The following is a 25,942-nucleotide window of genomic DNA, read 5'->3' as shown; positions in this document are numbered from 1 at the left end:
AAGAGATTGAGGTTGTGAGGTCAGCACTGAAGAAGGTGAAAAATGAGGAGGAATGGGGCCACTGAGGAGGAATAAGGGGCAGAAGAGAAAAGGATGCGAGACAGCCCAACATCATAGGCTGCGGAGAAGAAGGGCATCTCTGCAGGGACAAAGGAAGAGTGAAACCACATCTGATAATTCTTTTCTGAGAGCTCTCTTCCCCCTCAGCATCAGCCTACACAGAAAGGAACATTAGAAATCACCTTTTAAACAGGCAAAAGAAGCGTCTGATGCTTTTCAGCTTCTTGTTACTTTTCATCTTTCAGTCCCATAAGTGCAAGTTCTCCTTTTGTTAGGTTTAAATGCTTTGCTGAAAATCTTAAGCTGTATATAATAAATCTTGGTCATTGAAATTATTCACTGCTGTCTTCTAAATATTGTTCATATCAGCAGGGCTAACCTTATGCCAGCAGCAGCTGCAAATAAAGAGTGTGGCTTAAGTCAGTACAGCACTAAACAGACCGCATTCCACTTTAATTATTACATTAGACTTTTGGATTTAGAATGTTATTTTAGTGACATCAGTTCTTTCAATATGAGATCATGTCTGATAAATTCATCTAACTTTATTTAGTTTACTCTGTTCAAAAAGAATAGCTATAGGGATGTTGCCTCCAGGACAGCTGTAAAGAAACTAGTATTTATTTCCTGGGTGTTTTACTTGACAGAAGATAAACAGAATGGTAATGTCACCATTTGAGGTTAGGGATCAACGTCCATCAATCCTAGGAATTTCATCCTCTCATCCTCTCTCCCTCTTTATGTATAAAAGGCAAGTGAAATACAGTATGAGTATTAAATACAGCATGTTACAGAAGGGAGAGATCTGACAGGGAGAGCAGAACAGATAAACTGGGTCAGAAGAGAAAAGAGTGTTCTTCCTTTTATTCAGTACCTATTCTCCCTGGAGTTTGATGGCTTACTGACCAACAATTTCTTCATTGTTTCCAGGCTGCTGAGCTGGTTTGTGGGTCTGTATTATCCTACTTTTGGCTTTATATTATCCTGCTTCTGGCTTTTTTTTTTTTCTTTTTTTAATAATGTTGAAGGAGGAGGGAGATTCTTGACAGCTGCTTTCTCATCAGAACTGCCATGCTGCGGTAAGGATGCCTCATTGTCAAGTTATACTGATGCTGTTAACTATGCAAATTTCGAACAGATAAATCGAGGCAAATAGGGATTGCACAGTTCAGTGGTAGGTACTGTTGTTGCCATGTCTCAGAGGTACGTTCCTGGTAGCCATATTAGATAAAAACAATTAAAGTCGATTTCCTTCTTACTACTATTTCCCTTTCTGTTTTGTAGACACCTGGAAGAAAGGAGTGCCTGCTTGGACAGCAGCTTTTGTCTATCAGAAATAAGCCTTATACAGAGAGAGTGTGACAGAGTATATAACAACAGGACAACAGTTCATTTGGAAGGATGATGGTGGCTGTTGATGTTTCAACTGCTTCTGTTTGATTGCAAGTCTTGAGGAACTACACAGTCTGGAACATGTTTTGGAATAACATATAACAGAGCTTACCTTGGGCAGATTATTAACTTACACGAAACAGAGACAGTCCTTGTCCTCTTCATTTTGACAGTGTTTACTCTCACACCGATGCTTTAAGAAACATACAGTTCCAAGAAGCTGTGAGCATATAGAGCAAAACGTCTATTTTTACTCCAGTTCTATTTTTACATCAAGTCTCCAGTGCTTATTGTTGCAGGGAGGGTAAGCTACACAATGCCATCTAAAAATAAGCACATACAGAGTTTTTAATACTAAAAAATAAATTGACTCACTTCGTGCAGGAAAAGCATATCATTCTGTTCAAGCTTTAAAACTAAACTTAGCTGCTTTGAGGCACTTTTCCTTTCTAGTGCATTTATCACAAGCTCTCCTCTGTTCTCCTCAGACCTTTCCCCCAAACACCAGCTTTGTCATCAGAACGTTCTGCAACCTGACCTAACAGTGAAGGCACAAACTTTTTCAGACCCCAGGATGTTCATGAACCAATTAATGACAATTTTCTGAGCCAAAAGTTTCCAACTGGAGTCACTTTTATCTCAATGGGCTCACCACACTTCAGCCTTACCAGGTTGGGAAAGCATGTCATTGTTGAGTGTCAAATTTCCATCTCCCAAAAACAGTAAATTACAGAGTTGTGTCAGCGATTATATAAGAGTCAGTTCAGGACAAATATCATTAACCAAGATTTCTCTTTGTGAGGGAGTGCTTTAATCCCTGTGCTGCAAAACAAGCGTATGGCTCTTCTGTCTTTGGGAAGAAAGGTGAGCTGGTGCCCTGTGCACATACTGATAACCTAAAAACCTAAAATTCCCCTTTTGTGTATCTAGGCTCTGGGCCTTGTGTGCTCTGCAGCAAACCTGCTCTCCTGATTTCACAGATGAGTTCCTGCCAGAATCTTGCAGTGCTGCCTTCTGGGGTGGGCATCCAGATTCCTTCCATGGAAGTAAGCCCACAGCCTAATGAGAAGGATGGTGCATGTGTGAAAACCTGATCAGGACAAAGATGAAATGCCTTGGAGCAAGCACCCAGACCCAGGACCTAGGAAGTGCTCCCACACCCCATAATTCAGCACACTTGCAGGTACCTAACTCAGATCTGCAAATTTGTACTGTGCACTTTTCAAAATGTTCCTGCCCACTTTTTTTTTTTTTTTTTTTTTTGGATGATTTATCTAGGCAGTTGCACCAAACCACAGCCAGAGTATGCGATCTCAATGCTTGCAAAATACCCTTTTTGAAAACTATCTCTATCTGCAGCTGTGGCTGGGGCAAATATTATTCAAATAATGCAATAATTCAGATAATGCAATAATTACCATAAGTGTGACTGCCACTTCATTTTCTGCATGTATTTCACTATACTGGTTTTGATTAATTTAAAGCCCAATGTCTCTGCTCCTGCTCCATCCTAGAAAACAGACGCTCCAGTTCCAAAAACAGACACCTAAATTTAGTAAACATTTAATACTCATCTCCTGCACAATTTAAACTGACACACTGACCTAATTAGCATTTTGGCATCACAAACACTCAGCCTAGGGAGGCTGGCTGTTCTGTGGTAGTAATAGGAACCAGATAGTTTTTGTACTGTTTGCCTGCCTTAGTTTCCTCAGATACAACAGCTAAGAGGATCCAACAGTGATAGTTTGGATGAAAAGGTAAAATGAGAATGGAATAAGAGTCCTGCCAGTCCCAATAGTTTGGGAACCTTTGGGTTCACTGACCAAATGTTTTTACTTAAGGTTAACTGATACAAATGTAGCATATTAGAAGTAAGAATAAATATTGTATTGGGATTTTTTTTTTTTTTAAAGGAGCTCTACTGCATTTACATTAAAGCCCTAAACTTTCTTAATAAACTCAATAAGATGTTCTCTTGAATTCATCTTTTAAAATTAGTGTCTGAGAAGAACAAAGCTGAGGAACCGTGGACAGTTCATCATAAAGAAGAAGCAAAGAAATGCAAATGTGGCCACTTTTGGAAGGGTGTTACCTTTGCCATAAATTGGAGGTAAATGCATATGATACAGAGGAGTTGGCAATGCCACTCTAAAGATAGGGAAACTGAAGAGACTGAAATCTCCATAAGGTCTTTTCAGTAGCTATAGCTTATCACTGATGCTATGGGAGTGGCCAAAGTTGTTTGCTTATAGTTTTGAAACATTTGTGCATTGCCATCACTAAGAGAGAATAAGAATAACATATCTTCCACACAGAGAGTCTCTCAATACTACTGAAGAAGCAAGAGTTTTCAGGAGCATTCAGCTCAAACCTGGTTTTCTTCCAATTAAGATAATGTCAATCAGTTTAATGCTTACACTAAAGAATATTGAAGAAAAGCTGAGAGGTCCCAAAGACATCCTGTTTTGGACAGTGCTGACAATAATCTTGCATTTGTGCAGCTGCCCCAATTATACACTGTGCTAATTTCCCTGCAGCTCCTTTTGCTAAAGGAAAGAATTAAAGGCAGAAACAGTCTATGATTACTTTCAGAGAAGTGATCTGGAAGGACACCAACAGGCTCATTCCATGACCATGTTGTGGTTTTCAATCTGGGATTTTGACAATATTTTCCAGTAACATTTGTCCTTGCCAGGACAAATTCTTCCCCTGAGCTGAGCACAGTGCAGTGCCAAAAGGGTCTGAGTCTGAGTCCATGCCAGGGAGGATTAGATTTGTTCAATGCTGACCTGCTCATGAGGAAAGCACTCCATAACTGCATCCAGGTTTTGTGTCCCTTCAAGTTCTAGCACCCATCATAGAATCAGAGACTCACAGAATCATCTAGGTTGGAAAAGAATTTTCAGATCACCAAGTCAACCTGATCTACAGCATCCAATCACTAATCCATGTCCCTTAGTTCCATGTCCACGCCTTGAGGCTGTTTCTTGTGACCTACTATTTGTTACCTGGGAAAAGAGACCGACATCCTTCCTACTGCAACCTCTCAGGCAGTTTCAGAGCACGATAAAGTCACCCCTCAGCCTCTTCTCTGGACTAAACGACCCCCATTCCCTCAGTCGCTCCTCCTAACACTTATTTTTGAGTCCTTTCACCAGCTGCATTGCTCTTCTCTGCACATGGTTGAGCAACTCAACATCCCCCTGGTAGTGAAGGGCCCAAAGCTGATTACAGTAATTGAGGTGCAGCCTAATCATATTAGAACTAATTCTAAAATTAATAGAGCATGTGTTGACACTAGCCAAGGCACCTTATTGAGGTATCGTGTGCCTTAGTTTGAAAAAGGCCAGTTAATGTTGCATTTTGGCTCTTCACTGTCTTTTCTTTGTTAAGTGCAATGGTTGTAGGCAATAAGGGCCATAGTGCAGATGTACAATATAATATGAAAATCTTAGCATATTATTTTCTAACTAGAAGATCTTACTATTATACCAGAATTAGTTCTTTGGTAACCAGTAGTATAACAAAGACCTTTTAAATTATATAATGAGCATGCCAGAAAACTACTTCTACCCAAAGAAATGTGACATCGTTTTGCTGTTGTGATTCCCGGGGCCGTGCAGGAGCCGTGGGGTTCAGCGACCAAGTACTGAACAATAGCTGCCTCCCAAAGACATCGCGCTCTGCAAAGCAAAGAATTTAGACTTTGGAGCTCCCTCTGCTGGTTCTGCATCAACTTTCACTCCAAAGTGCTTTCCCTCTCCCCACCTGCTGATTAGCACTTAAACAATGAGAAATACCAACGCATGGCTTATAAAGGCATCTAGCTGGGATAACTGATATTACACTGGAAAACAAACTGACATTCTCTTAAACAGGGGAGAAAAGGCTTCTGCTAAGTCTAGTTTACTGGGCTTGCATGGTGCCTGCTGAGGAATGTTCACTAGAAACACATCCCCTTATTGCCCCATGCATCCATCGATCACTGATATCCACTAATATCACTACTCTAATATGTGTTGGTCTGCTGTACTCGGTATAAACAAAATACACATGAAGTAGACACTGAGAACGCTGTGCAAAATTGCTCAAGCACATAACACTATGAAACTAGGAATAGGTCTTCATACTCATTCTTCATACATTCTGCATGTTACATGGCCTAGAACTTCCCTCATTTTTACTCAAAGTATTTTCCTTCTACTCCCCTGTATGTAAATGACACTATGGAAGTGAGTTTGCCATCCAAAGCCTGCAGGCAGGTTCAACACACCACACCATGCAAACACAGGGATTTCAGTGAAAGCTAAAAAGCAGCTGAACAAATGAGAGAATACAATCATGCACAGGAAACAGTGCATGTCCAAGGTATTGTGCAAGTTCTGTTTCATCTACATAACCATCAAAGAGAATTCATTCTATCCTGCAAAAGTTAAAGTTTTCTATTCCAACTGTTTTATAGTTAATTTACAAATAGCTTTGGCTTTAAAATGTAAATTTTCATACTGCTCAAATGTCTTCTGAATAGATTAGGGGCATCTGAAAACAGATGCTGGAACTTTTCTACCTCATTCCGTGTAGCTATCACCTTCTTCAAGTTAAGCTGCAAAAAAATCCAATCAACATGAATTCTGGACATGAGAAATTGCCTATGAAAAACTCCAACAATGGTGTACACCCCTCAATGAGGCTAATGAAATGCTGATGGGAGACCCACCATGAAATTACAGGAATGGCTGATTAAATAAAGCTAGCATTTAACAGAACAATATCACTCCAAGCAAAAGCATAAAAGATCACAGCACCTCTTAGGGGTGATCAGAGATGGAACTTTTCAACATGTGAACAATGTAATTCACATTTTTTTAAACCACTGAAATAGTAAAAAAAAAAAAAAAAAAAACAAAAAAAACAAAAAAAACAAAAAAAACAACTCCCAACCCCTTCCCCCCCCCCCCCCCAAAAAAAAAAAAAAAAAAAAAACAACACAAAAAAACAAAACAACCAAACCAAACCAAACAAACAGAAAAAAACAAAATCTCTAGTATTTTCTCTGTGTTCACTGAGAATGGCATTTCTAATTCCAGTTTGCTGGAATAAAAGGCTTCTTGCAGAAGCCCAGAGTACTGAAAACTGGATAAGGGACTTGGAGCCACATGCTGCTGAACTGAACCTAGTGAAGGTCATCATGCTAAATTCATTGGGAATGATCTTTACAGTTCTTGCAGAAACTGCAATGACCCAAAAGGGGTGATTTGAAACTTTTCAGTCTTCCTAATGTTTTGTAGTTTATTTAAAATGATTTTGGCTCATGTCTTTGCCATTTATTTAAACAAGGAAAAGACTGATTAGTAACGTTAATGGCTAGCTATAGAGTGGAACAGTCAACTATAAATATTCCGAAATTGTAAACCAGATACCACAACTTATTTTTCCTCTTAAAAACATTAACTTGTCAAAGCTTAGGTATAGTTTTCCTACTCCTGGCTAAAATAGTAGACTAGATGGCTCTCAGTGTTTCCTCTGGTGCAAAGCTTTCAAAAAACATTTTATCTTCATCGTTTAGCCTTCTTGTTTCACATTTCTGAGTTTTTCCGTTGGCATCGTTATCTGTAGGTATTGCTCAGAATGAAAGCAGAGACTGCTTACATCAGTACAGCACTTGGGATTTGATAAAGGAGTGGCAATAACACCGTACCACTGTGATCCACAGTGCAGAGGACCCACGCACAACCGTTTTGAGCAATACAATGCTGATCCAGATCCACCAGCTCTGCTGAAGCACATCAGTCAGTACTTACACCAATGTATAAATGCCTACTACCCCAATTCCTCCCACCACTCAACACTCTCTCAATTGAATTTTGGAGCTCTCAGTGGGGCGTAGCCCTCCTAACAGCTGAGGTCAATTTGTGCTCTGAAAGAGTCTCTTAAAATATCACTCTAGTGCATGGACACCATTCACACCTCCACACACAAAGCCAGGCATTCTTACACCTCCACTAGAGATGAATAGAGTAAAGCTGCCATCCTTTAAGTATACAGTGGATGTGAAGCTGCTTGCTCCCCTGGTCTAGATCCTTACCTCCAGAGAATGGAGCCAGGCTAGAATCAGAACCACACATGCAGCTGCTTCGAGAGCTGACTCATTTCTCTCACGATGAAGATGTTGCTTCCATCCTGTGTGATTTTGTTTTGACAGATGAGCATCGGTTTGTGGAAGTTGGTGCCTTGAGACTGAAGGATAGAAAATGGAGATAGGAAAAGGCAAATGGCACTTCTGGAAATTAGTGGTACACTTACCTAATGTCTAGCAGTGAAAATGAGCAACACATGAATGCCACTGAATGTGGAAGACAATCATATCTGGGAATTTGCAGCTTCCACCACTCCTGACAACATGCTTTCAACTGCTGTTAAGTGTGGAGTTATTATGCTGACAGTAGCAGCAGGCTGATCTGGGACCTACTTGCTGATAGTCAGAACATGACAAACTCCTTCTGAGCAGTCAGTCACTTAGATTTGCTGTAGGAGCTTTCCTGTTGGGGATTTGTTCAAACAAAGTTTCCCTTTTCACATAACCCAGTTGTAGCTCTCTCATGACTATTGAATTGGAATTAAGAAATGTTGCTGGTTAAAATTTGACTACCTCCAAATTTATCTTTTCCTAAGCTGCACTGTGGAAATATATTTTATTTGTACAATATTTACATGATTATGCAATGCATATATGTTATGCACATATTACTGTATTTATTCTGTGAATAATTGTTTGCAGTGGTAAATATGCACACTTTTTCAGAAGAATCAAACCTGCTAGATATATTTTCACAGTCTTTTCTAAAATAGTCATGCTCTTTACTCGGTAAAGGACAATGTTAGTCCTTGGAACTATTAACATTCTCCTGCCTAGCAGGAAGGAAAGCATTGATAAGCCAGAGAATATCAGATATCAGAGGGAGATGACATAATTAGCATTCATTATTAATGAAGCTATTGCCTCATTCACGTGAAATACTGAACACTTAATACCCTGCTTACCTCATCTTCCCATCAATGAATACATTCCCTCTGTGGTGTTACATGTCTTCACTTGGGAGATCTGTTCAAGTTGAATCCATTAATTAGAAGTTTCAGTTCTGCTTAGGTTGACTTTGCTTTGCCTTTGGCTTTAGTTCACTATATAATTCTGGTGCACATCACATTATGATAAGTAACACAATAATGTACATATCTGACGACAACCATGACACTCAAATAACTGTCCTGAGATTAACACGAGCAACGAGCAAACTCAGCCATGTAGGGTATTTTTTTTTCTGCTTACTAATTATTTAGAACTAAAAGCAGCACATGAACAGGAATAAAACTAGCTGGCAGTGTAAGAATGTGTGAGCAGAGTAGCTGATACCCATGGCACATACAATCTTTTTTTGTTTGTCTTCTGCCACATTTTTTTTGTGTCGTATCTAATATTTTCATGATGCTGGGAAGGAATTCAAGGCTATTTTTAAAGATGTTTACATGGCAAGTGATTCCTAATACAGGTTGTTTTCTGTGAGCTTAAGAACTGAGTATCAGCCCCAGAATTGCTTTAAATAACAAGGGTTGTAATTCCCATGGGAGTACCAAAAGGACTCCACTGACATTGCTTGACGAGGCAGTGACAGCAGTCCTGAACTGCAGAAAACAGCAGCGGTGAGGGCCTGGAAAGAAGGGGGTGAGGTGAGGAGGAAGCTACAAGTGGCAGGTGTCCAGGGGCAGGGGAATGGAAGCAGCAGCAATCACAGTCTGTGTCTGGTACAGCATTACCAACCATCTCCAGCAAAGCCAGGCTGGTCATGAACCACAACTTTCTACTTGCAAGTGCTGTAAGATCCTGAATGTTAAATACCACATCCCCTGCTGCCTGCATTTCAGGTAATACTGAAGGATTTAAACTGACCATTAAATGTAATTTAATAGTGTAACAGTTTAAGTTAGAGAAGTCAAAATCATTGTAATAAAAGTGGATTGAAAAACAGATGCTGTCTCTTGTACTGCCTTCACATAAACATCTGTGGACTGCACTGTTTGCCTTAGGCAACATCTTTCCAGTGATGCCTACAATAGCTGGGTGACAAACAGCAGAATGTTGTATGTACAGCATGCTAAGACTCCTCTGCAAGTGAAGCAATCAATACTTGAAAACAGAGTGAAGATGAACTTAAAAACATCATTAAAAAGATTTAAAAAAATAAAGGTATGGAAAAGCCAGGTAAAGACCACAGCAAAGGTCTGGAAATAACTGCTAAGGGAGACAAGGCGGACCTCTCTGAAAGCTGACTATAATGTACCTGCACCTCCTCTTTGCTTCTAACTGGAAAGCACAGATGTCAAAGTGGTATTAAAAAACAGTGACCTCAGAAACACTGGAGTTTGCACTACCCATTCTTGATTCATTTTGGCTTGCTTTTCCAATTTCTCATGTCACACTAATGGAGAAGCAAATTTCTCAGATCTCAAAAACTCAGCTCAATAAATAAACAGTTCCATTTTATAAACTAATACACTAATTAATTCAAGAGACAATTCTCTCTTTACTGATTTAATACTGCCCTCACAAATGGATAACCATTAAAATACTGTAAAGAATGATAGGATTCAGTACGCCTAAATTCTCCAGGATTTTTTCATTTAGATACCTAAAACACACCTAGACGGTACACAGTGGCCCAGTCATGATCTTTTCAGGGTTGCCTAACTTTGTCAACAATTAAAATGTCTTAACTGATCCAGAATTCTCTCAGGTATTATCAGATTTGTTCTGATATGCTCAAAGGTGTCAACTTTTAATCTACTGAAGAGAGGTGCAAAAATGGTCTTAGGTTCTCACATCCTCAGCAAGAATGGGAGTGAACTAGTATTACCTTCTTGCTTTCTCTACCTCTAGAATACAAGTTTCATTAGTAAGGAAGGTAGCTGTCTGCATTACAAAGCATCTCAGTTTTTCCAAAAATACAGTTACCATAATTCACTATGTAGTTATCCTGGCCCTCAGGCAGATTTTACAGTGCAACAGATTTGATATTAGCAGGATATAAAGAGAAAAACCTTCTCAAACACAACATGTGCATGGAGAACATGAAGAAAAAGCCAACCCTGACCATACACGCAATTTTGTGCCATTTTGATTCTACTGATTTCAACAGGGATCTGATTTCCAGTGCACAGAGAGATGAAAGTCAACCAGCCTCCCACAAAACTCCCACACAGTTCTTTGGAGCAACTCTTAACAGAATGTTATGTATCAAATTATTCTAGATGAGGAAAGCGTCATTAATGTTAATAGCATTAGAATTAGAATTCTGATTTCTGATTCAAGATTTCTGACCCTGGATTCTTGATCAAGTTTCAGTATAGACACAGTATTTTGTAGGAAATATTTTGTTTTCAAGGGCAATACAGCCATAATGACAGAGCACCTTCACCCCATCTCTTTGGGAAGAAGGAGCACTGGGTGGCTCTGTGCTCTAGGAGAGAGGTAGATAAAGTCCACTTCTTTCGTTTCCACCAGAGTACTACTATACAATCAGTATGGACAATAATGTCTCTGTAATTTTCTCAAACTCCTAGCAGTAAGTCACCAACTGCAATTACTGTTTTCATGATTTCACTGCATCACACTGAAATACTCGGGTCTTACCACTCCCCCTCATTTCCTGAAATTTTACACTATTTTAATTCACTTAGTTTCAAGGGAGCTACTGCTAACTTTAAACAAATCAAGAAAAATAAGACCTTCTTTGTGCTAGCAAGCCTCTCAAAGGATTTACTGTGCCATAAGCAACCATTTCATTCTCCGTTTACCTTGTAGGTAATAACAAGAATATTCTGTGGAGAATTCAAACACAGAAGAAACATACCTGACAAGTCACTGAAGGAAATTCAAGGCTTGCCTCTCTCTGTAAACATGTAATACACTAGTAGATTAATTTCCCATCAGACAAATGAATGACATAGGATGCAGCATGCCACAGAAGATAAACTGCGTATCAGATGTAGTAAAACACTAATCATAATTTAAATAGTCAATTAAACATTTTCTGAGGCAAAATTAAGTTGTGCTAGGTTAACTATTCACCATGAAGCTAGGTCTGATGTGTAGTTAATACACCAGGGCTTAACACCTGCATTAAAGTTACTCTGATTACTGAGAAGTTCCAGTTATCTGAAATTTGTTCTCTCTGCCATGAAGAACTGTCTGTTTATTACAGAATTGGGTTTTGATAAAATTACCCAGAATACAGATACAAACATCTGAATCAGTGTATTTAAAACTGAAATAAAATAATAATTAAAAAAAAATCAGAAATAATAAGCCCTAGATACATGTCTTCAACATTAGCAGTGTGATAAGGAACACAGTAGCCAGATGTAGCAAAGTTGTCATGATACTGATAATACGGGGATATTCAGCACAGCATGATGATAAATCAGAATATAGCTAGCTATGCTGAAAACAAACATATATAAGGAAACAAAACATAATGACATAGCTTTAGCATCACCATTTTTCCAAAGTAGCACAGTCACTCAAAAGGACAATCTGTATCACACACAGTTCCGAATGCTACATGAAAAAAAGGACAACAGTCAATTAAACCTGCTCTGCCGCTACTGCTGCTGTACTCTGGATATCTGAAATGTAAGAGTCTTTGGGTTAAATCAGATCATTCAGAACAGTCAATCCACATTACCATTCTTGGGAAGAGTTTAGAAAATGAAAAGCCACATAAGGCCTAACCTTAATCTTCGGCTGATGTAAAGTATACAGCCCTTAAAGTATGTTCACTGGTACCAAAAGGCATCCAAGATTATTTTTAAATGCTTTAGTAACCTACGGATACTGTTGATACAATTAACAGAAGGATGTAGATTCAGAAAAGCTATGTGTTAAGTAATTTAGAGAATATACACGTTACAAACTTGGATTTTTCCTAACCTCTTAATCCCATTCATAAAATGCACTCTTAATCCCAGTCAAAATCTAATGTAGCATCATCCAGCTCTGCTATTGAGAAGAGAGATTTTCGGGTGACCACACTGTCTTTACTTGCATTTCCCAATGCAAAACTCTTCCTTTTGTTAGGATTGCTCATATGCACCTTCAGCAATGGGCTGTGGCTTTCCTTGCTGTTAGTGTCAATCTTGATAGCTGGTGGAGTTTCTGATTTTGAGTCAGGACGTGACACAAAGCAGAACCTGGAAAGGTTTTCTAATGTGCTGGAGCACACTCTCACTGCGCTTGGACCACCAAGCTTCTCCTCTCCATCCCTTCTTTCTTCAGTGAGTGGAGGTGACATATCAAGTGTGACATCAGAATGCATCAGTGCATTTCCTCCCATCTCTTTCCCTAAGGCTTGACTCAGTTGCTCTTCATTTCCTTTATTACCAATGGATTGCTTTTCCAAACTCTTTTTTCCTAAACGAGTCAGTGTCATCTTGCGTTTCTCAGGTGGGCAGCAATATTTTTGCAGCTGCTCTCCCTGGAGCTGCTCTCCTGGTTTAATAGTATTACTTAGAAAAAGGGAAAATTCTGCATTTTTCTTCTCAGAAGAATGATCAAGATTTGTCCTTGGTCTGAAAGAAAATTTAGCTAGTTTAGCTGCTGGAGGACTTTCACTGCCAGTAATTTCTGGCTCACGAGAACATACTGTCTTTGCTTCCTTCCCTGCTTGACCTTTACTTCGTTTTCTCATGGAAATTACTGCATGTTTTGCTGCTGCAGATGCACTATTATTTTCATCTCCTACTATTGAGTCTGTATCACTTGAAAGATCCAGCAGGCCAGACACAGGTAATACTGAGGGAAGGGCCTTTGCTTCAGAGTTCTGTGTACTTGTAAAGAATCCATGTGATTTCTCTGTGTGCAGCCTCTGCAGGTTTTTAGAAACCCGCTGTGTAATAACTGAATCCTGCATACTGGCTCCTGTTGATGTTGGGTCTTGAATGTTTGCCTCTGAAGAAAAACATTCGTGTTCCTCAGTCCTTTTCCTGCTTATTTCAGAAACTTTGTCCTGCTCCAAAGAAGCACACAGAGTAACAGTTGTTAGTGACCCTCTCATTTCATTTTCTTTCCTTGGGATTGAAGAATTTTTTTCCTCTGAAGAGGAGGACTTAGACATGGATTTTAAAGCCACATTATCTGGAGATGTCTTGGGCACTGGAGATGTTTTCCAAAAAGTTTCTTCAGCATCAGTGTTTCTGTCTTGCAGGCTGTCAAACCATCCCAGGCTGCCATCATCACCTCTCTTGTTAAGTTTAATCAAGCGTTTTGTACGTATGTTATTACTAGGTGTTGGGTTGCACAAGGCTTCTGGGTTTTTATCTCCTTCACAATTGTTTTTGGGCAAAGGAGGCTGCGGATAGGAGTCAATCTTTTCTTGATCTGAAGGTTCTGACTGAGACTTTTGCTTTGACTCAAATGTATTTTTGTTCAAGCATCCTGTAGTAGTACTGAAACTTGTCTCTTCAGGCTCTAACTGGCAAGAATTTCCTTTTTGTAATCTGCAGAATGAAAAAAAAAAAAAGAAGCAGTAGTCAGTTATTTTTCCAGTTTTCTTCCTTTACTGTCCTAGCGATGTTTAGTATGTATGAATGGTGAAAAGCTACAACTATTGTTCAAGTATCTGAATAATTCAGTTTCATGTACAGCTCTCCAAAAGCTGGTGTTGCGGTCTGAGCTCATTTTGATCTCTCAACACCTTCTGCATTAAGTGGCAGAATTTAGAGTTCTTCTATTATATGAGAGAAAACATTATATTGGAGAGAAAATACTATATTGACATATATTTGTAGAAATCGTTCTGAGTTATTTACTAATAGACCTATTCTGAGAGAATACACTTAAGATTTTGATGAACAGTTACAGAAATGACCTGATTCACCAAGATGTGCTGGAAGATATATGCTTGTTTTATCAGAATATGGTTTAGGGGAAATACATTGGACGAGTCTTCTAATACAGAATGGATTGTTGTAGAGAGGACGTTCATTAAGTATTCTCTAAGCTACTTAAGAGGGTGGAAGAAAAAATCATCTTAATTTGCAGTACAAGGGATTCAGGGAGATATGGAGAAAACCTTTACGAGTATTAGGATGGAGCAATACTGGAACAGACTACCCAAAAGCAATGGGAAGTCCCCTTCGTCAGGGAGCCTGAGAAGAAGATAACAGAAGTCCCTGCCAAAAAGGTCAACTGCAGACCTGATCCTCCCTTTGTGTCTGATCTTCCATCCCACACTGTATTTCAATAATCCTTTATGAACACTTGTTTCTTAAAACAAGCTTTTTTAAGCCTATTGGAGATACCTCACTTTTATGTCTTTTTATTGCCACTGTGCTTAAGATGTCCTTACTATAGATTACAAAACGAAGTCTGAAAAACATCTGAATGAAAAAATGTGTTTTCCCACCTGTTCTTATTCCCTTAGCTTTAATAATATTAATCATTCGTATTCCTTTAACAGCAAGAAACTACAAGTTTATTTAAAGCTTGACTTAAACAAATATTTTTGTATTTACTTTGTATTTACTTCCCACCAATCAGTGTTCTCCTTTCAGACCCAGTGAGTTAAAGGCTCTCTGTTAGTAACAGAAAATAGACTTTCCAGAGGTTATTGCAGTGAATTGAAAACTAGAGAAAAAACTGAAAAAGTGTGTGTAAAAATAGAAGAATCCCACACGGTTCTTTTTCTCTGTGGAATTATTTTGTCACTCTGCAGATACCTGTCAAGTCTTTGTAGCTCCTTGTGCAAAAGATGTTGCAGCTCCAGTCGCTCCAATATGAGTTCACACTGCATTCGGTACTGTGCCATTGGGTTTTCTGGGAATGAGGTGTGTAAGGCATTGATGGCTCCAAGAAGTGCACCTCCCTATGGCATCAGAAAAGATTTTTAAAAAGTAAGTTCCCTTTATTATTTAGCATCAGATTTAAGCAGCAAAGACCATTTAATATAAAATTCTCTCTCAGATATTTTAAAGCTTAACGTCACAAATATTTACTGAGGAACTCTAGTTACACAAATAATCTTTTTAAGTCTGCTCGACAGGCAAGGTTGCTCATACACATAGAACAATTTTATACTCAAGCCGTTTACTCTTCCTGAGTGCTGATTTTATTTCTTTATAGAAAAACAGAATGTCCATCTAAGGCTTGAGAACATCATTACTAAAAAAAGACATTAGTAATTAAAAGTAGGCTTCCAAATACCTTGTAAAAATTCTGATCGTGTAAGCAACTTTCATAATGGAAGATGATTTGACTGCTAATTTTCTTCACTATGTTTTTCTATTTATTTAAATGGAAAGACCTGGGTATTAAAGCTTGTCAACATGAGAGAAATCAAACTGCAAAAATATTTTTGAATAGATGTAACTATTTAGGAGTAATTCCACACTTCTAATCTTGTGAGAAATGAAGTAGCTTTTATTTGGAACAGAGCATCTGCACAAAGTGACTTGTTCCACACAAAATATTCTACTACAGCTCTTTGGAAAAACAAAACAAACAAAACCACAAAAACCACACAGCTGTTTTGCCACAGATTAGCCAGCATTTACCATTCCTGACTAATCTATAAAATTCAATCCAACTGATCAACAAACATGCTTATCAAGCACCAGGAAAGCAGCAGCAAAAGTGGACAGTCTCTAAAAGCAGAAATTGCCATACACAGCATCTCATGGCCCTCAAGCTTTCAATAAAGGCAGCCTCCAGACATAGAGACTCCGAGTCTATAGGCTGTCCCTATTGAAAATGTGGTTCATGTGAATGGTGCTGTTCGTGGCAATTAGTTTTTTTTCCATTTTGTAATTTTTAAAGTTCATTTAAAAAAAAATACTGAAGCAACATCACTCAGATGGCTAATTCAAGCCCTCTAAAACCAATATTAAGCAATATTAAAACTAAGGTTGGCTGTGCAAACATTAATGCATCCCACTTAAGTTATTGCTTGTTTTTTTCACAGATCACTTACGTATGTGACAAATTTGTTCCACATAAAAGCAGTTATGAAAAAGATTTTTGTACAACACTTATTTGTTCCATAAATCTATTCTATTGAGAGTTTTTCCTTATTTGTTTCAGGAATTGTACAGTGAGGCAGGGGCTATAGAAATGAAAGCTTGCTCTGTTGGTTAGAACAGCTAAAAGCTACTGATGAAAATGAGATTCAACCTCTGTGCTATTTTCCAGTTCTTACGAGTCTGAGTGAGACAACTAAGCAAAGGTTTTGAAAGGCAATAAGCTCCTAATTGGGAGCTTGATGTGGTGTGTGCACAGAAGGAAACTGCTGTCAGTAGAGAATGTGCTCAAACACTCAAGAGTGCTACTGCTCTGAAACTAAGCCTGAACCATTTTTCATGGGACATGCTTTAGTGGATAATTTCTTCTGGATCTTGCATACATCAGCTCCAGATTACGGAACAGGAGCAGTACCATCCTGTCACTTTATAATGAATATAAATTACTACTTCTGAAATTCATTGGAAATGAATTCCACAGAAAAGCACACGAAAAAAATAGAATTCTATATGTAGAAAGTGTTTGAACAGTAAGTAATAAAACACCGAGCAAAATATTTACAAGGAGTAATTGCTTTTAGCTTGAGTACTGTCAATCTGCAATGTAAGAATCCAGTGGGGAAAAAAAAAAGGAACATATGATTATGTATTTCAAAGCATATGCCCAGTGGGTACAACTACATCCTGCTCTCCCTGAGAAAAACAAAGATAAACAGAGGCTAAAACAAAGAGACAAACAAAAAGCCTCAATGACCTGGAGTAGTGATGAAAATAGGATAGTACTCCTTCTCAAGTAGGTTCACATGAAATATCCAAATACTTCCCTGAGAACTGTGAACTTTGATTTTACACTGGTAAGAATATGTCTTTTTGTAGAAGCTAGAAAGAAGACATTTAAATAAAATTTGCTAAGCTGAAAGTTGAACTGAAAGGTGGCAGCCAGTCCTTCAAGAATGACACTGGTGCTTCTGCATTTCCAACCTTATTCTACAATTAGGCAGGAAACATAGGATGTATCTACACATAAAAACAACAATGTCATTTCCATTTTTTAAAAATTCAGTGATAAGAAACCACTGCATGTTGCTTTTATTTAGATTTTAAGAAATCAAAGAAATCACTTCCTTTAAAAATAGTTTCAGAAATATGACAAAGTGGCTGATTGTTAAAGTAGTACCTTTTTTTCCTACATTTATTAGTGTTGACGACATACAGATATACAGATGGCAATATACATTCAATTAGTCTCCACTTTTTGATCTGTCATGAAAAAAAAAATCTGAGTATTTCAGGTTTCTTGTATCTCAAAATCATTCTGATGCAAAATCAGTGTCCCTGCAAATTCCAATACAAGTAATTACAGTTTTATTTACAGTTAGGAACACTTACACAGTATCTTCTGCTCTTTCAATTGGATATAGTGTTACAGATTATTTTGACTCAGATGCAGTACTGTCATTGAAAAGCTGAGCTCTTCTCAAAGAGTGCAAAATGAACTGCAGCAGACAAAGAAATAATCTTCTGCAACTTAATAAGGTCAGACCTTGCAGTATTTTTTAAAGACAAATTCCACATGCAAAACTGCACTGTGCCACAAACTGCAATTAATCTCTCAAACTTCAATGAAAGGGGGATTGTAAGTGCCTACCCACCGTATGTGACTTTGTACATCTACCTGGATGTACTCTATTTCATAAAAGGTCCATATCCACTTCTGCAAAAGTCTTTAACATATTTGAGCTAATGGATGTTATATAAAATTGCTTTAATTTTGACCTATTCAAATCAATCTATACAGAAATACAGGATGCCAGTTTGGACCAGTGATCTGTGCAGTAGAGTACCCTATCTCTGAAAGAATCCAAACCAAATAATTCAGAAGTGCAAAACACCCCCATGTGCAAAATACAGGATAATCTATTTATGGTAACTTATTTTCTACTCCAAAGCATTAAGCTTTATTTCTCTTTAAAATTTTCTATCTGAAGGAATACTGTCTGTTCTAAATATATTTTAGAAGTAAAAATATTTCCCAAATTTCCATTTAAAAATGGATTCATTTTTACCAGATTCATATTCCTATTTTCTTCTCTAAATCTGTCTCTTTTCCTTACATTCAATATCCCAATGATGTTCCAGTAAATTACAATGTAGCCTTCCACATTCTTTCAATGCCTATTTTTACTTTTTTTTTTTAACTTAGAAATATTACACAAATCCATTTGATAACTAGACAACACAATTTTCAGTGTATGGCAACCAACATACTGAACTTTTAAGATTTCTCAGAGAAAAATTCTTTTCCTAAAAGTTCTGTGAGTTTCAGTATCACCAACAGCATGTTTTAAAATACTTTAATGGCAATGCAAAGTGTTGATCTTGGCAACCAATAGAAACTTTCTCAAAACAATTGATAGGTTCTCTCATACCTAGTTCATGAGCAACAAGGTAATGACACGTAAGAAAAATTCATCAGAGATTATTAAAACAAGCGATGTAATAATTTTTGGTTCAAACGGGCTTTAAAATGCAGCATATTGTAATGTTATTTAGGCATAACAAAATCCACTTCATCCAGAGTTTCCATTATAACCTGTGTTTAAGGATTTTTGTCATCAAGATGGACTAAAAATTAATTGTCAAGGTCTCTGATCATCTGTTTTCCATGATACCATGAAATCTTCTCCAAAGAGATTAAAGGAGTTGGCATACATCTACATGATAAATCCATTAATGTGGTATTACCGCAATTACAATGTCTGCAAGAAATCTTACCTGCATAGAAGATTCCATCACCGATACCACAGTTACAGCATCTTCCAATGTCACTGTATCCCTAAACATCAAGCGGGCATGTGCTAGCAAAAACAAATGGGAACTGAAAGTGAATATGAGTGAAAGTACATTAAAAGTTAAAAAGCAATTTTTGTACTACAAGGGAGATGATATTTCTTCAAACCTCTTTAGCTCTTCAAACACTTGTGTATGGATCTAACTTAAACATCACTATGGTCCTTTTGATTTTGGTGTCAATTCCAATAGGAATTGCAAGACAGTTTTACAAATAAAGAATGTAATGTCCTTCTGAATTACAGTAACAGGACAGTTTGAATAACAATGCTCAAAATGCTGTAGTTGACGTAAGATGGTAAATATGGCAACAAAGAATGTGATATAATTTATTATTTGTCAGAAAAGATGTAATTTCTTCTAACTGTTCTAAAACATGCTTTTCTCTACATAGCTTTATTTTTTCTTGTTTTCCTTTTATAAGACAGCAAAACAAAACTGATTTTTGCAAGTGGATATAATGCAAATGAAAATAATTTTCTACATGAAGCTATCCTAATTGGCTGTGGAAACATGATTCTTACTCAGCATGAGAAAGTTTAATTAATACCATCTATATAGTACTTTGAGAGAGAACAAAGTCCTACTAGAAGTCCCAAATATGAGGCACATAAGAATGGAAGAAACCTTAAACACATAAATAACATGTGAATCTTAAAAAATTATATTTAAAGAATCTTAAGAATTTATTTCAACTAAATAATTTCCCCTGAAAACTGAGACCAAAGTATAAGCATCTGATGTAGAAAGTACTACACAGCTCACTGGCATATAAAAGCATGAAGACCATTTATGATGCTTTATACAAAAATACAGTACATTCTTTTAAATTCACCTTGAAAATACTCAATATGACATTTTAGAAAATGAAATCATATTAAGATAGAGACCTATGCTTCCTTTGTTTTTGTTCTTGTAAATGAAATAAAACTTGAATTTACAGTTGGAAATGTTGTAGTCCCTACTGCAAAATACAGACTTGATTACTGATATTGAAGGAAACAAAAAAGTGTTGATGTTCTATTAATTTTAGGACAATTCCCAATAATTGACACCTTTCCTCAGGCAGAGTAGAACGGCAACCCAGGACTCAAACTAAGTAAAGTAAGTCCTCAGATCTGCTTTTCATAACGACACATATCTTTGGAGACTTTTTTCTCTAATATAATTGCTTCCAATGGCTTTAGTTTTTATTATGGCTGTGAGAACAGTGAAATTAAAATTGATTTTGATCATCCAAATACAACACTTTTTCCTACATTCAAAATCTCCAAATCTCTTTAGATCATGAAGTAATACAAGGTTCATCTATCTGTATCTCTGCAGAAAAGCTGCTACTCCGCTCACTGGCTATAATTAAAGTTCCAATCTATTCATTTTATAAAGGTTAATTGGCAGCCTAAAAATAAAATTGTCCCAGCCTTACCTTCTGCAAGGCGTATCAAACTCTCCAACAAGCGAATGGTAGTTCGGGCAGCGTTCCTGCAGTCGCTCTGACGCTGCATTTGATAATAGCGTACAAGGATCAGGTTGCTCTCATCAGACAACTTTGGCTGTATCCTTTTTATAAGGCAGAAGTAGGTTTTCATCTTTTCCATGCTCCAGAGCTTTTCTGATTTGCTAGGGCAACCTGTGTAACAACTGCTTCATCAGTAAACGTACGACAGACATGAAGCCCTTTCCTAAGAATTACTGTTAATTAGGTGGGTGAACATAAAGGACATCTTACTGTATTTCTGGGGCGTATTGGAGTGCCTGCACATTAGTCCTTGAGGACTTCGTTAAATTCCAGTGTGGAATGTTACATACCACCCAATCCCTCCCCTAACACAATCCACAGCAAAGCCTGCAGTAATTTCAACAGCAGTGCTGTCAGGCTCACTGCCCACCAGATGGTATGGTTGTTATTAAGCACTCCTGTACCGTGTAAAATGTAAAGTGCCACGTGACTGCTGTACTTCCTCTGGCTATTTTACCAGCTCCAAAGAAGCCAAAGACTACCTGCCATTTTCTGAACATTTTCTGCAGGGATACATTTTGGGAAGGGAAGAAAACAACATGAGCTACCTGAAGGAGTTCCTCTAATCACTTGATCTCTAATGGGGATCAAAGTCATGCTCCTAAAGCAGATGAGGGGCTGGTTAAAATCGAATCACACTTCCCTTCCTAATTTCACAGCACGCAGCTTTAGCACACTGTTTAAGCACTCCATGAGTCCTGTAGCACGCACAGCTCAGATTTGTTCTGTCTGAATTAAGTTTCCCACTCACAGCATGTAAAATAGTATCGTGTGTAGGATCTGCACATCAAGTAATAAGGCCAAGAGGGAAACCACCCACTTACTGAGCTGGGCTGATGGTCTGATCACAGAATAAAGGTAAGGGTATGCTGCTCACAGATCACCTCTATTAATTAATCAATCAGTGATCTCTATCTTATTCCTACTAGAAAGACAACTGCCATCATAGGCAAATACCACAGCAAACATGTGAACACCGATTCATGCAAAATGCTGAACAATAAAATACTAAAATGAAAGGTGGGGGAAAAAAAATAAACTAAAAAAGACTGCTCTTACCTTTATTTTGCAAGATGAAAGATGAAATTATGCGGTCCCATTCCTCATTCTTTGTATCTAATAACACTAAGACCAGGTCAAATCTGCTCAGCAGGGGACTGCCAAGAGCTATGTTGACAGAGACAGACTCAGTAGGGTCATAATGGCCTTTGGGGTTTGTTGCTGCCAGTATGGTTGTCCTTGTATTAAGCTTACATACCAAGCTAGAGAGAAGTATGATGAACAGCTGAATTAAGCTGGGAAGGGTAAATGATTCCAAAGTGTTAGGAACAAATACCATGTTTTTATGTTATAAAGAGCACATCTTACCTTCAGAGAGTGTTAAGAGCTAAACAATACATATAATTATTGTAGTAATGAGTATTACATACAAAGCTTTCTCAGTCAGAGAACAGCAACTAAAGACTGTACTCAGCACACCAAAAGTAACTAGGCGATATTCCCACAAGTCATCTTTATATACAGCTAGATCCTTAGCTGATTAAAGCTAACATAGCTTTTCAGAAACAAATGTTACTTTGTGGATTCCTACAGTATTTTTTTTTTCACAATTAAAGGTAAATTTTGTCTGAATTCACATTTTAAGAAAGCAAAATAAAATGGAGCTTATGTTTTATTCCTGTCTGTGATCACATTTTGGATATTAACCCAGTCAAACAGTGATGTCAGCCATATCAACTCTATTTCCAGGGTAATTGAGATTTTTCTCTCTTAACAATACTAACCTAATCTGTGTTGTTAAATGTGGGGCAATGTAACTGTTTCAGTTAAGGCAGCAGTTATTCTAACTTTGATTTGACACCAAGCTAGAATTTTAAAGGTAAAAGGTAAAGTTGTGGTTTGAGGTCTTCAAAACTCAAACAACTGCAACAAGGAACCCGACTAAAATACATCACTATCTTATCACGCAGAAATATTGCATCGTTTCCAACCATTTGTCCCCATCTGCACTGCTGGCAAAAAGGCTCACACTTCCTCAGATGAGGGAAAGATGATCTATTTGTTCTCTGCCTACTATTTTTACAGGGGCTGCATCAGAATTGGTTTGGGTAAAAAGCATGAGTGAATGCATTTTTAAGAATGCATAAACTGAGCAAATTCATGCATACTTTCAATACACAGCACAGTATAACACAGTATATAACATAAGGAAAAGGTGATGCATTAGATGTCATACAGGCAACAGCAAATGTTTAGCAAAATCCCAAAAGAGAATGCAACAGACAGGAGGGGAAGAGGAGGGGAGTTGTAAAGTGGAAAAAATGGCAAGAGCACAAGAGGCTGGAGAAGGACTCAGTGCAGATGCCCAGAAAAAGAAAGGATATGATCAACTAGAGGAGACAAGAAAATGTGACGGGAGCAAGAGCAAAGTGGATGGGAACAAGGATGGATGTGGAAAGGATGGTGCCTTCTGAGTTGCAGAGACTTCAGTAACATCAGCCAGGGGATGATCGGGGCCTGGACATGAGCTGCTCATAGCTGAGAGACAGAGGTCTGAGCTGAGAGATCAAACTGGCAGAGTAAGAAGCAGCAGATTTGAATAGATATTGGTTTAAAAAGAGAGGACATGAAGGTGAGTAGGAATTTATATTCATGCCTTGCCCAACATACAAGCTGGAGCAGTCTGGAAATCAAGTATTACTAGATATTGGAGAAATGAACTCCTGCTTTATGAGTTCCAATACTAATTTCACTAGGTTCCTCATTTCACATACAATTATTATGATAGCTCCCACAAAATGACAAGAACACCTTTTTTAGGAAAAAGTCCTTGTCTAAGCGCAGCAGCAGACTGGAAACCCAGAAGTTTGGGGCCCTGGGCAGCCTGACCTAGTATTAGATATGGACACTGGCGGCCCTGCCTATGGCAGGGATGTTGGAGCCTGATGATCCTTGAGGTCTCTTCCAACCCAGGCCATTCTATGATATGATTCTATGATAAGTGAACAAGGTATGTCTATGAAATGTCGGTTCACCTTGTTGACCAATATCGCTGAGAACAAAACTATGCAGTGCAACAAAGAAAACAGCTGTAATTTATTAGCATGACTAATCTCTTCAACTTGTAAGTATAAGATAAATGTTATTTTGTCACATATGTTAACATGCCACTTACCCTGCTTTTGCTACACTGATGGTTTGTTGCTCCATTGCTTCATGGATACTGGTTCTGTCATGTTCTTTGATGCTGTTGAACTCATCAATGCAACAAAGGCCTCCATCTGCAAGCACCAGCGCTCCAGCTTCCAAGTTCCACTCCCCAAAGTCCTTCACAGCAGTCACTGTCAAACCTGAAGAATCAATTATTCCAGTCAGTTTTTTTCTCAGATTACAGGAGCGAACTTGAGAGAAAGAATGGAACACGGCACGCTGGCCTGTGCCACAGACAGAAGGAGAAACAGCAGGCTAACTCCACCACATACCACTACCATGCATCTCATTTACACTTGCTGGTAAAAAATCCCACCAGTGTTAAGCAGGTTAGCCCTGATCTGCAGAGCAGATTCTGCTAAGCTTTCCAAACTTAGTAATTTCTTATTAACAAGGGTGAGAAAATCAAATCTGCTAGATTAAATTGAAAACTGGGATGACTGAAAAGCCCACAAATTTACAGAATGGATGCATTCAACTCTCCTTACCCACCAACTACTTAAATAGACAGATATTCCAAAGCTGAAGAATAAAACTTAGAAAAAATAAATAAATTCAAAATGAAAATGAACAAAATAAGTTCCTAGCAGGCATTAGCGAATGTACACGTGACACAACACTGGGAGCATGGAAGGTCAGAAACATTTCAAAGCTGTGGTAACGGCTGCTCACTATCAAGTATATGCAGCTCTTTTCCATTTTCCTAGTCACTACTTCCCAGCCTTTTCTCCGTCTTTAGCCGTTCTTTTTCACTCCAAAGTGCTCTGCTCAAAATATCCAGGTAGCTGACAGGCTGCTGCTAGCCTGAAACCTCCTGAAATGCTACAGCAAAGCTTGCCCAAGGATCTCCCCACCCAGCACTTCCCATGTCCCAGGGAAGAGGCTGCTGCCTGCTCATCTCTGTGCAGATCAGTCAGAAGTTATTGGCAATATATGTTTCTTGATAGTAATTTTAGCTTGTTGTGAGGAATCTCTTCTACTGTGCCCAATCTGGCCTTGTGTCTGACATGAAGAATGCTAAAAATGTACAGTGAGCAACAGATGAGGCAACTATCAGATGGTGACACTTCTTTGTAAATACAGAAGCGTAATCCCCTTTCCAAACCTGGCAGTGACTTGGAGGACTGCTAAGAGCCGAGGGCCGCAGTGCTGCTCTCACTGCAGACATGGCAGACTCTGCTCCTCGTCTGCATGGCTCAGGCAAGATGTCTGCTCCACACCTTCCTGCTGCACACTCAAGGTTTTCCCTGCAGGCACGATTGCTGCCTGACCACGTATTTATTTCCCCAGGGGATCGCTTCTCACGTTGAAGAGAAACACCTCACACCCCCAGCCCCGGGCGCGGCTCTCCCCATCGCGGCGGCGGTCGGTGACATGTCACCGCTGCCATCCCCGCACACGGCAGCCTAAAATGGCCTCCTCCCCGGGCCGCCTGTGCTCGGGGCGCGCGGCGCCGCCGGAGGCCCTTCGTTACAGCACAGCCACGGGATGACGGCTTTTTGGAGGCCGCTCACACAGCGGCCCCCGTGGGTCCGCACGGCGGGGCCGGCGCGGGCTCGGCCGGGCAGTCCCCAGCCAGCTCGTATCGCCTGACACCTCGGGTTCGCAAAAAGAATTAAAAAAGATGATAATAATAATGATGATGATGACAATCCCCGGGCAAACAAAACCAGCGCGCACACAGCACACGCCGGAAGCCCACGCGCGAGCAGGGGCGCGGCCTACGGCACCCGGGGCCGCCCCTCGGCTCGGCGCTCGGCCCCGCCCGCTCGGGCCGGCCCCTCCCGCGCCGCGCGGCCGTTGGCCGGCGGCTGGAGGGCGGTTTGGCGGCGGTGGCGGGCG

The 25,942-nt window shown here is 39.0% G+C and overlaps 1 protein-coding gene across 2 annotated transcripts in view; it reads right to left on the bottom strand.

The window, feature by feature from the left end:
* Window positions 1–647: 647 nt before the first annotated feature.
* Window positions 648–25,942, bottom strand: part of MCM9 (minichromosome maintenance 9 homologous recombination repair factor) — a 56,880-nt gene continuing 31,585 nt past the window's right edge. The window contains exons 8-15 of one of the 2 annotated variants that reach the window (XR_016464388.1): window positions 24,066–24,240; window positions 21,950–22,152; window positions 20,798–21,001; window positions 19,297–19,379; window positions 15,226–15,371; window positions 8,497–14,004; window positions 7,541–7,692; window positions 648–1,775 (exon numbers count right to left, since the gene is read on the bottom strand). Coding sequence is in view for 1 of the 2 variants with exons in the window: in XM_031611335.2 (XP_031467195.2) it covers window positions 12,468–14,004; window positions 15,226–15,371; window positions 19,297–19,379; window positions 20,798–21,001; window positions 21,950–22,152; window positions 24,066–24,240 (2,348 nt within the window). In the remaining variant the exon portion in view is untranslated. Of the gene's footprint in view, window positions 1,776–7,540; window positions 7,693–8,265; window positions 14,005–15,225; window positions 15,372–19,296; window positions 19,380–20,797; window positions 21,002–21,949; window positions 22,153–24,065; window positions 24,241–25,942 lie in introns of those variants that run through there. The other variant, XM_031611335.2, reaches the window with a different exon arrangement.

Source organism: Phasianus colchicus, chromosome 2 (genome assembly GCF_987193195.1).
Source record: "Phasianus colchicus chromosome 2, bPhaCol1.hap1.1, whole genome shotgun sequence".
Lineage (NCBI taxonomy): Eukaryota > Metazoa > Chordata > Aves > Galliformes > Phasianidae > Phasianus > Phasianus colchicus.
This window is presented reverse-complemented; position numbering and strand designations above follow the sequence as displayed.